The sequence below is a fragment of the Pristiophorus japonicus genome, chromosome 13, assembly GCF_044704955.1.
Source record: "Pristiophorus japonicus isolate sPriJap1 chromosome 13, sPriJap1.hap1, whole genome shotgun sequence".
Lineage (NCBI taxonomy): Eukaryota > Metazoa > Chordata > Chondrichthyes > Pristiophoridae > Pristiophorus > Pristiophorus japonicus.
In genome coordinates, this window is record NC_091989.1 from 128,849,391 (window position 1) to 128,867,791 (window position 18,401).

The 18,401-nt window shown below is 44.1% G+C and overlaps 1 protein-coding gene across 3 annotated transcripts in view; it reads left to right on the forward strand.

Annotated features, from left to right (window-relative positions):
- Positions 1 to 18,125, forward strand: part of rpgrip1l (RPGRIP1 like) — a 291,830-nt gene extending 273,705 nt beyond the window's left edge. For all 3 annotated transcript variants that reach the window (XM_070897996.1, XM_070897997.1, XM_070897998.1), the window contains one exon: positions 17,821 to 18,125. In XM_070897996.1, the coding sequence (XP_070754097.1) occupies positions 17,821 to 17,918 (98 nt within the window). In that variant the 3' untranslated portion in view covers positions 17,919 to 18,125. The remainder of the gene's footprint in view (positions 1 to 17,820) is intronic.
- Positions 18,126 to 18,401: the final 276 nt, after the last annotated feature.

Sequence of the window (18,401 nt, forward strand, 5' to 3'; positions counted from 1 at the left end):
TCACCCCAAGCTCACAGGCAGTTGTAGTGTGCCATGGACTGGGAGTAGATCAGAATGATGTGTGGTGTCATGGGCCTCAGAGGGAGAAAACATTTTTAAAAGAATGGGTTGAAGGAAATTAGAAAACTTATAGAGACAATGGGCCCAAGTTTCGGGCCGCGCCGGACCTGGACGCCCCTTTTTTGTGCCACAAAGTGCTCCTAAAAAAAACTTACCTATTCTCCGGCTCCCTGCAGGCCCTCTGTAGCTGGGCGCGGCGCAGCACGAGCTGTGGGGGGCGGAGCCAGGTCCCTGCGCTGAAAACAGTGCCGGGACTTCTGCACATGCGCGCTACAGTGGGCGCGCATGTGCAGTAGCTCCAGGCGCCCAAAACTGTGGGAGGGGCCCGAAGCACGCAGCCCCTAGCCCTGGCCGAATGGCCTCACTGGGGCTGCATGGATAAGGCTTCTCCCACCCGACCCGACCCCCGCTCTCTTCCCCCCCCCGGCGATTCAACCTCTGCTTCCCCTGCCCCCCCACGGCGACCCGACCTCCGCACCCCCCCCCCCCCCCGGACCTCCACGACTCTTCCCCCCCCCGGACCTCCGCGACCCCCTCCACCCCCAAGACCCGACACCACCTATCTGAAATCCAGCCCGAAGTCTTGGGCCCGGCTGTTCAGCCTCCTTCTCTCCCTTCCCCCCACCCCTCCCCTCCTCTCTCCTCCTCCTCCCTCCTCTCCTCCCTCCTCTCTCTCCCTCCCTCCCTCCATCCTCTCTCCTTCCCTCCCTCTCCCCCCCTTCTCCCCCTTCTCCTCGCCCCTCCTCTCCTCCTCCCACCCCCCTCCTCCTCCCACCCCCCTCCTCCTCCCACCCCCCTCCTCCTCCCCACCATCCCCCACCCCCACCACCCCCTTCTCCCCCACCCCCACCACCCCCTTCTCCCCCACCCCCATCACCCCCCTTCTCCCCCACCCCCATCACCCCCCTTCTCCCCCACCCCCATCACCCCCCTTCTCCCCCACCCCCATCACCCCCCTTCTCCCCCACCCCCATCACCCCCCTTCTCCCCCACCCCCATCACCCCCCTTCTCCCCCACCCCCATCACCCCCCTTCTCCCCCACCCCCATCACCCCCCTTCTCCCCCACCCCCATCACCCCCCTTCTCCATCACTCCCCTTCTCCCCCACCCCCATCACCCCCCTTCTCCCCTTCCCCCACCACCCCCCTTCTCCCCCTCCCCTCCCCCCCTTCTCCCCCTCCCCCTACTCCCCCCCCTTCCCCCCCTCCCCTCGCTGACAGAAACACAGACACTGACAGATAGAGAATGAGAGACACACACAGACAGACAGAGAGATAGAGACACTGACAGAGACACACTGGGGGGGCGGGCCGTCCCAGCACGCTGTTGGAGGTCTCCCGGTGCTGCAGTCGGTAAGTAGAAAATGTTTTATTTCTTGATTTTTTTAATTGTTTTTATTTTTTATTAATTTTTTTTGATTGATTTATTGGTTGATTTATTGATGTATTTATCATTTATTATTGATGATGGCTCTTTATTTGTAAAACTGAAGTGTTTAATGTTTGTAAACTTCCCTTTAAACTCCCCCTCCCTTTCCCTACGCCTGATTTGTAACCTACGCCTGATTTTCTAAAGTGTAAATAAGGTTTTTTCGAACGTAGAAAAATCTTTACTTACTCCATTCTAAGTTAGTTTGGAGTAAGTTTTCACTGCCTAAACTTTGAAAACAGGTATAAGTGGCCGGACATGCCCCCTTTTGAAAATAAAATTCTGTTCCAAAGTGAAACTGTTCTAACTGACTAGAACTGGAGCAAACTAAATGCCAAGAATTCAAATTCTAAGATACTCTATTCTAAACCAGTTGCTCCAAAAAAACAGGAGCAACTCAGGCCGAAACTTGGCTCCAGTAATCCGGGACAAAATTAATTGGCATTTGGAAAAGTATGGGCTAATAAATGAAAGTCAGTACGGATTTGTTAATGGCAAATCGTGTTTGACTAACTTGATTGAGTTCTTTGATGAAGTAACAGAGAGGATTCATGAGTTTAGTGTGATTGATGTTGTGTATGGACTTTCAAAAAGCGTTTGACAAGGTACCACATATTAAACTTGTTAGCAAAATGAAAGCCCATGGGATTAAAGGGACAGTGGCAGGGTGGATACAAAATTAGCTAAGGGGCAACAAACCGAGTAGTTGTGAGCAGTTGTTTTTCAGACAGAGGGAAGTATACAGTGGTGTTCCCCAGGATTCAGTATTGGGACCACTGCACTTTTTGATATAGATTAATGACTTGGACTTGGGTATACAGGACATAATTTCAAAGTTTGCAGACAACACGAAACTCGGAAATGTAGTAAACAAAGAGGAGGATAGTGACAGACTTCAGGGGGCCATCGACAGACTGGTGAAATGGGCGGCAGACACACAGCAGATGAAATTTAATGCAGAACAGTATGAAGTGATACGTTTTGGTAGGAAGAATGAAGAGAGGCAATATAAACTAAATGACACAAATTTAAAGGGTGTGCAAGAACAGAGAGACCTGGAGGTGTATGTACACAAATCTTTGAAGGTGGCAGGACAAGTTGAGAATGCTGTTTAAAAAAAGCATATACAATCCTTGGCTTTATCATTGCAGACATAGAGTACAATGGCATGGAAGTTATGCTAAACTTTAATAAAATTTTGGTTAGGCCTCACCTGGAGTATTGTGTTCAATTCTGGGCACCACACTTTAGGAAGGATGTCAAGACCTTCGAGAGCGTGCAGAAAAGATTTACAGGTTGGACGTCCCTTATCCGGGACTCCTTTATCCGGCACCACCCCTCAAAATCCTGGAATTACCCTACCTAACACGGTTGTACAAGCTCTAGCCCCACAAGGGCTGTAGTAGTTCAATCAAAAAGGTCACATTACCTTCTTGGGCCAATTAGGAATGGACAATTAATGAAGCCAATGTCAGATTGGGCTACTTGATGGCTGAAGGCACAGCCACTGATGGTTGGGTGAAGAAAGAATTCGGGAAGTTGTAGGGCTAGATTAGGTTAGAGAGATAGGAGGGCAAAGGGCATAAAGGAATTTAAATACAAGGATGAGAAATTTTTATTTTGAGATATTGGGTACTGGGAGTCAATATACATCAGCAAGGACTGGGGCGATGGGTGAGCGAGATTTGGTATGGGATAGAGTACGGGCGCTGGAGTTTTAGATAATCCTGTAGTTTACAGAGGGTGGCGAATGGGAGACTGGGCAGGTGAGCATTGTAATAGTCATGTTTGAAAGTAACAAAGATATGTACGAGGGTTTCAGCAGCAGATGGGATGAGGCAGAGGCGGTGACGGATAGTGTTGGTGAGGTGGATGTAGATGGTCTTTGTGATAGGAGGAGTATGGAATTGGTGACCAGGGTACAGAGTTTGTAGCATGGGTCAAAGGTGATGGCTTCAGCCATCTCAATGTTTAGAAGAAGTTGCGACTCATCCGAGACACATACACATCCCCCGGTTTATAGTTGTACTCCGAGCATGCTGTGAAGGCAAATACAGAATCCCATTCTGCTATTTATTGATAAAAGTTAGTTTTCTGCATCTTTGTTGGTCCCAGAAAACATTTTATTTCAATAAGTGTTGCATAGTGAGACATGCTTTGAATAAATGTGTTTTATTGTTCTGAAATCACAATTATAATGCACACACTAGTTTTCCAAAGAGAGTGTATGGGTCGCTATAAGCATCAATTTGCATTCTCTGTGTTAGACTTGTCCACATCTGGTACTTTTCATCCACTTAGGCAGCAGTGAGTCAGAGGGTAATATCATACAAAATATACATTATAATGTGGTGTGTACATCACAGCATCGCAGCCACGATTGAGTCGGTGCCCTTTGTTGTGGCTCTTATTTTGGTTAAATCCCTATAAGTTGAACTATGTATGAGTCACTGCTACATTTACTGGACTTTAAAGTAAGCATGAAAGTATGTTTGTACAATTGTATAAATGATTTTCATAACAATTCCTCATAGACTATATGGTCTGAAGAGTACTTGGACCAACTATCTAGAGGTTGGCTTGTCCCTTCCCACCTATTGTTCAGACACACATAAGAACATAAGAACATAAGAAATAGGAACAGGAGTAGGCCATACAGCACCTCGAGCCTGCTCCGCCATTCAATAAGATCATGGCTGATTTGATCATGGACTCAGCTCCACTTCCCCATAACCTCTTATCCCCTTATTGTTTCAGAAACTGTCTATTTCTGTCTTAAATTTATTCAATGTCCCAGCTTCCACAGCTCTCTGAGGCAGCGAATTCCATAGATTTACAACCCTCAGAGAAGAAATTTCTCCTCATCTCTGTTTTAAACATAAGCATATATGTGAAAAGGATTAGAAATCTCTCCAAAATGTAGAACTTTGTATAATTTAGATGAACATTTGTTGTTTTTTTCCATTTGAAGCTGCAATATGTTGTTGCTGTTCCCATCATCAGGGGTATTCAGCACTGTTGTCTCTAACCGCGCATTAATCCCTGAGCTCTCGCGCACTTGAATTGAAAGACCGCGCAGAGAACTGGACAGCAGCTGGAACAGGGTAGGGGCCCAATACACAACATTCTGATTATCACCACGAACATCTTTGTGGCCTTCTCCACAGGCACAGTACCCTACAGTTTTAGCGAGCATTGTCACGCTTTCCTCGGCTCCGTAACGGGAAAGTCACTGGATCCGTTGGTGTCCGGGGAGGGAAGAGAGAGGATTGAAACAGTGGGGGGAGAGAGAGACTGGGGGGCGGGAGAGAGCAGGGAGAGAGAGAGACTGGGGTGGGGAGGGAAGAGAGAGGGAGAGGCTGGGGGAGAGAGAGAGGATCGAAACAGTGGGGAGAGAGAGAGAGAGACGGGGGGGGGGGGGTTGTGGAGAGAGAGACTGGGGGGGAGGGAAGGAGAGAGAGAGAGACTGGGGAGAGAGATTGTGGAGGGAAAGAGAGATTCCCTGAGCTTCTTACACAGCGGTTTAAAAAAAAATCTTTACCATCCACCAACAGGGCCTCATTTAATTGTCTCCTCTAAAACCTGCAGGCAGTTATCGCTCAGGATTACAATGAGCTGGGACACTAAGGGCATTTAGTTAATTGTGAACAGGTTATTGGAGCTGGTATCTGATATGAGCACCTTCATTATCACAAGAACACAAATAGGAAAGCATTGTCAAGAAGCATTTCCCCTAAGAGAGAAATCATTCTGCTCATTTTTCAACATTGACTGGATTTCAAATTTTTTTTTAAATGGGAGGAAAGCTCTCTCCTGAACCAACACTGATTCTCTGCTTCTCCTTTTGCTCCGATGTTCTTTACAAAGATACGGACAGAGACATAGAGAGAGGGAGAGAAAGAGAGACAGGAAGAGAATTTGGTATAAATGTTTGAAATAAGAGATTAAAAATTGAGAGTACAGGTACAATGAAGTTTGTTTCCCAATATTTAATTGCAAAGTACCTAAACTAATTCAACAGTTTTTGTGATAAGAGCAGAGATTAATATTGTGGAGAATGATTGAAAAACATTAGAAGCATAATTTGTAAATTAATAACTTTACAAAAAAAAATTAGTAAACATTTCCAAGTCAGTCTGATTGATTCTCCTGTCCAGTAAGAAAGATGAATGTTTATTTCTAGTAACTCATAGCCTTTCCTGCTTTTTGTTTTTAATTCGGTAATGCAAATTATGTATGTATTTTTCTGAATAAGTGCTGCATTTCTGACATGTTACATGAGGGTGTGTTGGTTCAAGAAGACAACGTTTATTAATGGAAGTGATTGAAGTTGAAAATACGGATACTGGTTTTTGTTCAATTCTTTTTAATACTGCGAACTAAAGAACTACAGCACTTCATATTTGTTGGTTGTCTGGTTGCATTGTGATCAATATTCTAATTACTTATGTGAACGTACAGCAGCACGTCAGCGCTATAGGAAAGCTGCTGCTTGTGGAGCCATTGCTATAGTGACATGAGGGATGGGCTAATACGTTGAAAACGTTAGAATTAATACAAATTGCACGAATAGCTATGCCTCTTTTAGCTTCCCTTGGGCTTTTGGATTGTTTGTCGATGCATAACCATGTAACTGAGTGACATTTCTGAAGTGTTAATGCATTATGTTATGCAGTTCCTTTATATCTCAGTCATTTCTGACAAGTAATTTTTTTTTAAATAGAGTTTGCACATGACGAACTAAAAGCTTTTAATTAATTCGTCCATAAACAAACTTGCAGAATGGGCATGTAAATGACAAATGAATTTCATTATAGATAAGTGTGAGGTGCTGCATTTTGGTAGGAAGGCTACTTAATCCTTGGAAAATAAGGGAGTTTAAATGGGATAGAGGTGCAAAGGGATCAAGGGGTATAGATTCACAAATCATTAAATGTAGCAACACAGGTTAAAAAAGCCATAAAAGTGCAAATAAAGCACTGCGGTTCATTTCTAGAGGAATAGAATTCAAAAGCAGAGAAGTCATGTTAAATTTGTATAGAACTTTGTCTGATTTTCTCATGATTTGAGACAGTGGGGATGGCAATATGGCATTACTGGTATATGCTTTTAAGTGGTTGCTGTTGCTGTTGTAAAAATTATTATAAAATTTGCCCACAGTCAAAAAAGTTGTGCTCAAAGGAGTTTGTGGCCCACTCAATACAAAAAAACTTAGAGGGAACATTGGTATTCAGCCTCCAGGCAGAATCTGACCAACGTCCCAACCTCGAACCCAATCAGCAGCTCTTGATTTAAAAGAAATCACTCTGTGAAATCCGCCATCAACAAGAGTTGATCAGACAGACCGAATGCCAGCTCTCAGCCAGAGCACGGCAGGCATACATTCTCCTTTCATTCCCAGCAGCGATGCTCTCCGCTCCAGTTGGAACCAGCAGTACGATGGATTGCTGAGTCAGCTTCGGAATAGAGGGGCACAGCGCTGCTGAGAGGTGAATGTAAGCCTGCTGCACGCCCATTGAGAAAGGCAGCAGTGCTATGCTATCTTTATCATTCCTCACCAACAGCTCAGCTGTTTCTGCCAGCTGGTGTTTCACAGGTGATTGTTCTTCATTCCAAAGGCACATCTCACTTTGTGTGGCTCTCTGCTTCAAATGGGGGTGGAGTGTCACAGTTGGGGATTGGCCAGCCGACCTTGAAGCAACCCGAAAACAGCATTTCAAAAGTTTTACACGGGGCTGCTGAGTTTGAGTATAATAATAATAATAACTTTTATTTATATAGCACCTTTAATGTTGTAAAACGTCCCAAGGCGATTCACAACAGTGTTACAGACAAACAGATAAATTTGACACCGAGCCAGACAAGAAATTAAGGCAGATGATCAAAAGCTTGTTTAAAGAGGTGGTTTTAACGAGCATCTTAAAGGAGGAAAGAGAGGTATAGAGGTTTAGGGAGGGAGTTCCAGAGCTGAGTTCCACACAGCTGAAGGCACGTCCACCGATGGTTGAGCAGTTATAATCAGGGATGTTCAAGAGGCCAGAATTTGAGGAGCGCAGACATGTGCGAATGTGAGGCTGACAAAGCTTGCAGAGATAGGGAGGGGCAAGTCCATGGAGTGTAAACTAGGATGAGAATTTTGAAATCGAGGCGTTGTTTAACTGGGAGCAATGTAGGTCAGAAAGCACAGGGGTGATGGGTGATCTTGACTTGGTGCGGATTAGTGCATGGGCTGCTGAGTTTTGGATGACTTCAAGTTTACGTAGTGTGGAATGTGAAAGGCCGGCCAGGAGTGAGTTGGAGTAATCAGGTCTAGAGATAACAAAAGCATGAATGAGGGTTTCAGCAGCAGAAGAGCTGAAGCAGGGGCGGAGGCTGGCAATGTTACGAAGGTGGAAAAAGGCGGTTTTAGTTATGCTGCGGATATGTGGCTGGAAACTCATTTAAGTGTCAAATATGATACCTAGGTTGCGTACAGTCTTGTTCACCCTCAGATTGATGCTAAGGAGAGGGATGGAGTCAGTGGCTAGGGAATGCAGTTTGTGGCGGGGACCAAAGATAATGGCTTCGGTCTTCCCAATATTTAATTGGAGAACATTTCTGCTCAGCCAGTACTGGATGTCGGACAAACAATCTGACAATTTAGATACCAAGCAGGGGTCGAGAGAAGTGGCGGACAGGTAAAGCTGGGTGTTGTCTGTGTACAGGTGGAAACTGACTCCATGTTTTCAGATGATATCGCCAAGGGGCAGCATACAGATGAGAAATAAGAGGGGACCAAGGAAAGATCCTTGGGGGACACCAGAGGTAACGATGCGGGAGTGGGAAGAGAAGCCATTGCTGGAGATTTTCTGGCTATGATTAGATCGATAAGAATGGAACCAGGCGAGTGCAGTCCCACCCAGCTGGACATTGGTGGAGAGGCATTGGAGGAGGATGGAGTGGTCAACTGTGTCAAAGGCTGCAGACAGGTCCAGAAGAATGAGAAGGGATAGTTTACCTTTGTCACAGTCACAAAGGATGTCATTTGTGACTTTGATGAGAGCAGTTTCGATACTGTGGCAGAGGCGAAAGCCACATTAAAGGAATTCAAACATTGAATTCAGGGAAAGGTGGTCACGGATTTGGGAGGCAACAACACGTCCAAGTACTTTGGGCAGGAACGGGAGGTTGGAGATGGGGCGATAGCTAGCAAGCAAAGTGGGGTCAAGGGTTGTTTTTTTGAGGAGAGGGGAACAGTACCTGAGGACAGAGGACCATTAACAATGTTGGCTCACATGGAAGCCAGAAAAGGAAGTTGGGTGGTCAGCAGTTTAGTGGGAATAGGATCAAGAGAGCAGGAAGTGGGTCTCATGGATAAGATGAGTTTGAAAAGGTCAAGAGGGGAAATCAAAGAAAAAAATATATATAATTATATATATTTATTATATATGTATACCAGCGCTCCTATTCCCCTTCTCCAACCGGCTAAGGGAAACAACAACATAGAAACATAGAAAATAGGTGCAGGAGTAGGCCATTCAGCCCTTCAATCCTGCACCACCATTCAGTATGATCATGGCTGCTCACCCCACTCCTGCTTTCGTTCCATACCTCTTGATCCCTTTAGACGTAAGGGTCACATCTACCTCCCTTTTGAATATATCCAATGAACTGGCCTCAATAACTTTCTGTGGTAGAGAATTCCACAGGTTCACAATTCTCTGAGTGAAGAAGTTTCTCCTCATCTCAGTCCTAAATGGCTTACCCCTTATCCTTAGAATGTGACCCCTGGTTCTGGATTTCCCCAACATCGGGAACATTCTTCCTGCATCTAACCTGTCCAATCTCGTCAGAATGTTATATATTTCTATGAGATCCCCTCTCATTCTTCTAAATTCCAGTGAATAAAAGCCTAGTCAATCCAGTCTTTCTTCATATGTCAGTCCTGCCATCCCGGGAATCAGTCTGGTGAACCTTCGCTGCACTCCCTCAATAGCAAGAATGTTCTTCCTCAGATTAGGAGACCAAAACTGTACACAATATTCAAGTTGTGGCCTCACCAAGGTCCTGTACAACTCCAGTAAGACCTCCCTGCTCCTATACTCTAATCCTCTCGCTATGAAGGCCAACATGCCATTTGCCTCCTTCACCGCCTGCTGTACCTGCATGCCAGCTTTCAATGACTGATGTACTATGACATCCAGGTCTCGTTGCACCTCCTCTTTTCCTAATCTGTTACCATTCAGATAATATTCTGCCTTCCTGTTTTTGCCACCAAAGTGGATAACCTCACATTTATCTACATTATACTGCACCTGCCATGCATTTGCCCACTCACCTAACCTGTCCAAGTCACCCTGCAGCCTCTTAGCATCCTCCTCGCAGCTCACACTGCCACCCAGTTTAGTGTCATCTGCAAACTTGGAGATATTACATTCAATTCCTTCGTCTAAATCATTAATGTATATTGTAAATAGCTGGGGTCCCAGCACTGAACCTTGCGGTACCCCACTAGTCACTGCCTGCCATTCTGAAAGGGACCTGTTAATTCCTACTCTTTGCTTCCTGTCTGCCAACCAGTTCTCTATCCACATCAATACATTACCCCCAGTACCATGTGCTTTAATTTTGCACACTAATCTCTTGTGTGGAACCTTGTCAAAAACCTTTTGAAAGTCCAAATACACCACATCCACTGGTTCTCCCTTGTCCACTCTACTAGTTACATCCTCAAAAAATTCCAGAAGATTTGTCAAGCATGATTTCCCTTTCATAAATCCATGCTGACTTGGACCGATCCTGTCACTGCTTTCCAAATGCGTTGCTATTACATCTTTAATAATTGATTCCAACATTTTCCCCACTACCGATGTCAGGCTAACCGGTCTATAATTCCGTTTTCTCTCCCTCCTTTTTTAAAAATGGGGTTACATTAGCTACCCTCCAATCCATAGGAACTAATCCAGAGTCTATAGACTGTTGGAAAATGACCACCAATGCATCTACTATTGCTCGGGCCACTTCCTTAAGTACTCTGGGATGCAGACTATCAGGCCCTGGGGATTTATCGGTCTTCAATCCCATCAATTTCCCCAACAGAATTTCCTGACTAATAAGGATTTCCTTCAGTTCCTCCTTCTCGCTAGACCCTTGGTTCCCTATTATTTTCGGGAGGTTATTTGTGTCTTCCTTAGTGAAGACAGAACCAAAGTATTTGTTCAATTGGTCTGCCATTTCATTGTTCCCCATTATGAATTCACCTGATTCTGACTGCAAGTGACCTACATTAGTCTTCACTAATCTTTTTCTCTTCACATATCTTTCGAAGCTTTTACAGTCAGTTTTATGTTTCCTGCAAGCTTACTCTCGTACTCTATTTTCCCCCTCCTAATTAAACACTTAGTCCTTCTCTGATGGATTCTGAATTTCTCCCAGTCCTCAGGTTTGCTGCTTTTTCTGGCCAATTTATATGCCTCTTCCTTGGATTTAACACTATCCGTAATTTCCCTTGTTAACCATGGTTGAGCCACCTTCCCCTTTTTATTTTTACGCCAGAGAAGGATGTACAATTGTTGTAGTTCATCCATGTGATCTTTAAATGTCTGCCGTTGCCTATCCACCGTCAGTCCTTTAAATATCCTTCGCCAGTCTATCCTAGCTATTTCATGTCTCATACCATTGAAGTTACCTTTCTTTAAGTTCAGGACCCTAGTCTCTGAATTAACTGTGTCCCTCCATCTTAATGAAGAATTCTACCATATTATGGTCACTTTTCCCCAAGGGGCCTCGCATGACCAGATTGCTAATTAATCCCCTCTCATTACACAAGACCCAGTCTAGGATGGCCTGCTCTCTAGTTGGTTCCTCGACATATTGGTCTAGAAAACCATCCCCTATATACTCCAGAAAATCCTCCTCCACAGTACTGCTACCAGTTTGGTTAGCCTAATCTATATGTAGATTAAAGTCACCCATGATAACTGCTGTACCCTTACTGCATGCATCCCTAATTTCCTGTTTGATGCCATCCCCAACCTCACTATTACTGTCCGGTGGTCTGTACACAACTCCCACTAACGTTTTCTGCCCTTTGGTGTTTCGCAGCTCTACCCATATAGATTCCACATCATCCAAGCTAATGTCCTTCCTTACTATTGCATTAATCTCCTCTATAACCAGTAACGCTACCCCACCTCCTTTTCCTTCCTGAATATTGAATACCTCTGAATGTTGAGTTCCCAGCCTTGGTTACCCTGGAGCTATATCTCCATAATCCCAATTACATCATATTGGTTAACAGCTATCTGCGCAGTTAATTCATCCACCTTATTACGAATGCTCCTCGCATTGAGATTCAGAGCCTTCAGGCTTGTTTTTTTAACACTCTTTGTCCTTTTAGAATTATGTTGTAATGTGGCCCTTTTTGATTTTTGCCCTTCATTTCTTTGCCCCCCATTTTTGTTTTTCTCCTTCCTACCTTTTGCATCTGCCCCCTTTTTACTTCCCTCTGCCTCCCTGCGTAGATTCTCATCCCCCTGCCATATTAGTTTAAACCCTCCCCAAAAGCACCAGCAAACACTCCGCCTAGGACATCGGTTCCGGTCCTGCCCAGGTGCAGACCGTCCGGTTTGTACTGGTCCCACCTCCCCCAGAACCGGTTCCAATGTCCCAGGAATTTGAATCCCTCCTCGCACCATTCCTCAAGCCATGTATTCATCTGAACTATCCTGCTATTCCTACTCTGACTAGCATGTGGCACTGGTCCTACTTTTTAATTTAACTCCTAGCTCCCTAAATTCAGCTTGTGGGACTTCAACCTGTTTTTTACCTATATCGTTGGTACCTATATGCACCACGACAGCTGGCTATTCACCCTCCCCCTCCAGAATGCTCTGCAGCACCTCCGAGACATCCTTGACCCTTGCACCAGGGAGGCAACATACCATCCTGGAGTCTCGTTTGCGGCCGCAGAAACGTCTATCTATTCCCCTTACAATAAAATCCCCTATCACTATTGCGCTCCCACTCTTTTTCCTGCCCTCCTGTGCAGCAGAGTCATCCATGGTGCCATGAACTTGGCTGCTGCTGTCTTCCCCTGATGAGCCATCTCCCCAACAGTACACAAAACATTATATCTGTTTTGGAGGGAGATGACCGCAGGAGACCCCTGCACTACCTTCCTTCCGCTGCTCTTCCTGCTGGTCACCCATTCCCTTTCTGCCTGTGTAACCTTTACCTGCGGTGTGACCAACTCACTAAACGTGCTATTCATGACATCCTCAGTATTGCGGGTGCTCTAGAGTGAATCCATGTACAGCTCCAGTGCCGCAATGCGGTCTGTCAGGAGCCGCAATTGGACACACTTCCTGCACACGTAGTAGTCAGGGACACTGGAAGCGTCCCTGATTTCCCACATAGCACAAGAGGAGCATGACACAGATCTGGGCTCTCCTGTCATGACTTAACCCTTAGATTAACTTAATTTGGCAACCCTGCCAAAAGCTTCCTACTGATAAGAAAAAAAAGAAAAAGATAAAATACTCACCAATCCACCAGCCAATCACTTATCCGCTTGGCTGTGACGTCACACTTCAATTTCTTTTTACTTCTTTGTTTACCTTCTGCCCCTGCACCAGCTGGCTCCTCCGACTGCGCGAACTCCCGAACACTCGGGCCTTTATCGGCCTCTCGATCTCCCGCTCCTCCGATTGCCCGAACTCCAGAACTCTCGGGCCTTTTATCGGCCTCTCGATCTCCCGCTCCTCCGATTGCCCGAACTCCAGAACTCTCGGGCCTTTTATAGGCCTCTCGATCTCCCGCTCCTCCGACTGCCCGAACTTTCGGGCCTTTTATAGGTCTCTCGATCTGCTACTCCTCTGACATGCATTTATATAGTGCCTTTAACATAGTAAAACATCCCAATGCGCTTCACAAAAGCGTTATGAAATAAAATTTGACACCTAGCCACATAAGGAGCTATTAGAGGCAGATGACCACAAGCTTGGTGAAAGAGGTAGATTTTAAGGAGCATCTTAAAGGAGGAAAGCGAAGCGGAGAGGTTTATGGAGGGAATTCCAGAGTTTAGGGCCTTTGCAGCTGAAGGCACAGCCACCAATGGTGGAGTGATTAAAATCAGGGATGCTCAGGAGGCCAGAATTAGAGGAGCACAGATATCTTGGAATGTTATGGGGCTGAAGAGATTATAGAGATAGAACATAACATAAGAACATAAGAAATAGGAGCAGGAGTAGGCCATTTGGCCCTTCGAACCTGCTCCATCATTCAATAAGATCATGACTGGCCTCAACTTCATTTTAATGCCAGAAATGGTGGGGCTCATCTGGAATAGGGAGCGGCAAAGCCATATGGGGATTTGAAAACAAGGATGAGAATTTTAAAATCGAGGCATTGCTTAACCAGGAACCAATGTAGATCAGCGAGCACAAGGTGATGGGTGAACGGGACCTGGTGCGAGTTAGAACATAGGCAACAGAGTTTTGAATGAACTCAAGATTACGGAGGGTAGAATGTGGGAGGCCAGCCAGGAATGTGTTGTGAAATAGTAAAACCTAGCGGTAACAAAGGCATGGATGAGGGTTTCAGCAACAGATAAGCTAAGGCAGGGCGGAGTTGGGCGATGTTCCCGAGGTGGAAATAGGTGGTCTTGTATGGCTATGTCATCGGAAGTTCATCTCGGTCAAATAGCCCACCAAGGTTGCGAACATTCTGGTTCAGCCTCAGACAGTTGCCATGGAAAGCGATGGAGTCGGTGGCTAAGGAATGGAGTTTATGGCAGGGATCGAAGACAATGGTTTCGGTCTTCCCAATATTTAGTTGGTGCAACATGGAGATTGTCAGAAACCTCCCAGCTCTTTTGCTACTATATGGCACCAGCTTCAGCATCCTTTCCCACCAAGCCCCTACGTAGTGGCTATTAATGAAGCTGCTCTAACTTGCCAACTTAGCTGAATCCCTGCGCAGCTTCTAGCCTGCCTGAATCTCAATTATACCTCCAATCTGCCAGAGTTCCAGTGCTTCAGCCGTGGTTCAGGAGGAGCACACTCGCTTTTGAGCCAAAAGACTGTGGGTGCTAGAGACTTGAGCCCCATAATCTAGGTTAACACTTCAGTGCAGTACTAAGGGAGTCCTGCACTGTCAGAGGTGCCATCTTTCAGATGAAGCATTAAACTGAGGCCCCAACTACCCTCTCAGGTGGACGTAAAAGATCTCATGGCATTATTTCAAAGAAAAGCAAGGAACATAGGAGCAGGAGTAGGCCATTCAGCCTCTCGAGCCTGTTCCACTATTCAGTGAGATCAAGGCTGATCTGTCTCCCAAATCCATCCACCTGCTTTGGCTCCATATCCCTTAATATCCTTGGCTAGCAAAATCTATTGCTCTCAGATTTTAAATTATTATTAGAGCTGGCATCTACTGTGTTTTGTAGGAGAAAGTTCCACACTTCTACCACCCTTTGTGTGAAGAAGTGTTTCCTAACTTCTCTCCTCAATGGCCTGGCTCTGATTTTAAGGTTATGTCATTTTGTCCTAGACACTCACCAGCGGAAAAAGGTTCTCTCAGCCCCATCAATTCCTTTCAAAATCCTGAAAACCTTAATTAAATCACCCCTTAACCATCTATATTTCAAAAAGAATGACTCGCATTTATATAGCGTCTTTCATGACCACCGGACATCTCAAAGTGCTTTACAGCCACTGAAGTTCTTTTGAAGCATAGTCACTGTTGTAATGAAGGAAAACAGGCTTAGTTTATGTCATCTCCCCTCGTAATTTAACCCTTGCAGCCCTGGTAACATTCTGATGAATCTGTGCTGCAAACCTTCCAAGGCCAGTATACCCTTTCTAAGGTGCAGTGCTCAGAACTGTACACTGAACTCCAGATGTCTAACTAGGTCTATCTAAGGCTTTATATAGCTGTAGAAAAACTTCCTCCCTTTATATTCTAGCTTTCTAGATATAAAGTCTAACATTCCATTAACCTTTTGGATTTTTTTTTTGTCGGTCACCACTACATTTTAATGATCTGTGTACATGGACCCCTAATAATGTCAGCTGTGGCTCACTCATCTGAGTCAGAAGGTTGTGGGTTCAAGTCCCCAATCCAGGGACCTGAGCACAAAAATCTAAGCACTCCAGTGCAGTGCTGAGGGAGCGCCGCACTGTCAGAGGTGCCATCTTTCGGATGAGATATTAAACCAAGGCACAATCTGCTCTCTCAGGTGGATGTAAAAGATCCCATAGCACTATTTCAAAGAAGAGTAGGGGAGTTATCCCCGGTGTCCTGGCCAATATTTATCCCTCAATCAACATAATAAAAACATTTTATCTGGTCATTATAACCTTGCTGTTTGTGGGAGCTTGTTGTGCCAAAATTGGCTGTCGTGTTTCCCACATTACAATAGTGACTACACTGCAAAAAAAGTACTGCATTAGCTGTAAAGTGCTTTGTGGCATCCGGTGATTGTGAAAGGTGCTATATAAATGCAAGTCTTTCTATTTTATGCTGGAGGATGTTTAGCCTGTGGTATGATTGGAATCGCTAAAGAATAAAATGAATAGCAGGACCTCTTCCCATTTCTTCCTTATGTTATTGGTTCTGACATGGACCATGACAACTAGATCTTCCCGCTCTTTTTCCAAATTCCTTCCCAGCCACATTGAGATATCTCTTACCTTGGCACCAGGTTGGCATCACACTCTTCGGGACTCTCGATCGTGGCTTCAGAGGATACTATCTATCACCCTAATTATTGAATCCCCCTACGCTGCTGACTAACAGTCACACTCTCCCCTTGCACCTGTGCTTTCCTCTGAGGTGTGACTGTACTCTGGAGAAAATGATCCAGAAATTCCACCCCCTCCTTTATGAGTCAGTGTGTCTCTAACTCACAATCCAGCTCAACAACTCTGAGCTGGAATGTCTCAAGTTCGAGACATTTCTTGTCGATGTGGCAATCTGGGACAGTCTCACTGTCCACAAACTCCCACATAGTACAATCCTAACAGACTGCACTGCCATTTCTAATATTTATTTGTTAGTAGTAATTTAATTCTAGATCTAATAGAATTATTTGAGATCTCGATTGTATTTAGTAGATGGATTTAGCTTTGATTTCAGATTAATTTGTAATTAAATTGTCTTATTTTTTTGTTTATTTACTTCTTTATTTTAGTATCCCCTTAACTCCTACTTAGTATTTATGTATACCAGATTTTTATTTGATGCAATTCAGATTCCTTTAATGTTGGTATCCTCTACTTAGTTAATTTTAACTTTATCCCCTTAGATCTAATTAATTACTGATTCATTATTTATATATTGACTTATTTACTGTTGTCACTTGGCTTAAATGACTTGCACCTCCTTCCCCCTCTGCACCGAATTCCTATTCTCACCAAATTCCCATCTTCACTCTATTTATCAACTCACTTTGTTTTGTGATTCACCCAGCTCTGTGCTTTTGCAGATATCTTTCTCTATTCTCCTGGTGACCTATACCAAAATTTATCCTTCAACCAACACCTAAAACAGATTATCTGGTCATTTATTTCATTGCTTGTTGGACCATGCTCTGCACACATTGGCTGCCATGTTTCCTACATTATATCAGGGACTACACTTCAAAAAGAACTTCATTTGCTGTCAAGCACTTTGGGATGACCTGAGTTTGTGAAAGTGACTATAGAAATACAATTTATTTTTTTTTTCACCCACTTTTAGTGTCCCAATACTGGTGCCTCTCCCTAACTATGGTTGCACAAACAAACGGTAGAGAGAAGTAAAAACAGAATCATATTGAAGGGGAAGAGAAACGGGTAGATTACACTTTTAATGCTGGTGGCATGGGATGTTAGAAAATGTCACCCTGTATTCTTTTGTTGCTTTGTCATTTCTATTTAAGATGTAGTTTGTCTCCATTCAGATCCCATAAGGATGGTAAGAAATGGTTAGGGGGGGAAATCAAACTTGTGCAATAGAGGGTCTCCATGGGGTTAAGAAACATTGTTTGGAGGGAGAGTAGAGACATCTTTATTTTGTATTTGGCCTTGCTGTGTCTGATCTGATGTGCTTCATGCTGACATAGTATACAAAAAGTGGTAGATTACCTGTTGTTGGGATCCTCCATATGTGAGCACCAAAATAACTTGATGTGTAGATAGATATTAAAAACTGTATGAGTTTTTGTATGTGTGTGTATATATGTGCGTGCAAGTCTTGCATTGTGTTGTTTAAAACTAATTCAGATCATTAAACACACGTACTGAATCATGTAGTTCTCAGTGCAACCTGTAATGAATCATTTAGGACATGACATTTTGATTTCTTTGCAGTTGTTGATTCCCAGGACAGCACATTGGTGATTGGGAAATTAAAAGTTACAGTGGAGGCATTGAAGGCATTGCGTTCAGTATATGAGGAGAACGAATAAAGACAACTGGAAAACCACGCAGAACCAGGCGCTTCAATATGGATAACCTGCTTTCTTGTAAAACACTAAAATGAGTTCATTTCCATTTGCATGCAGTATAATTAAGATTTATAAAGGTTATTTGATTTTCTTCATTTCCATCTTATGTTTTCCTTCCAAGGAATTTGTTTTCCTGCTTTTTAACACCGTTGAACAATCACCCTTGCACAAGGCTTTGTTAATAATTAATAACTGTGATTGAATAATCTGCGTCATTTGCATTTTTGAACTTTTTTTCTACATATGTAATATGTATGCAAGATGCATATTTAATTTTTAATAAAGTATTTTTTAGCACACCATTCAATGGTAAGCCTCTGAATAATAATCAGAAATAACGTTTCTAGACTGCCCATTATCACTTAACTAAGTAAAAATAAAACCCTGCGATTAGCTTCATTAAGAGTTTCACACTGTGAAGTTTTTAATGGCGGCAAAGTATGA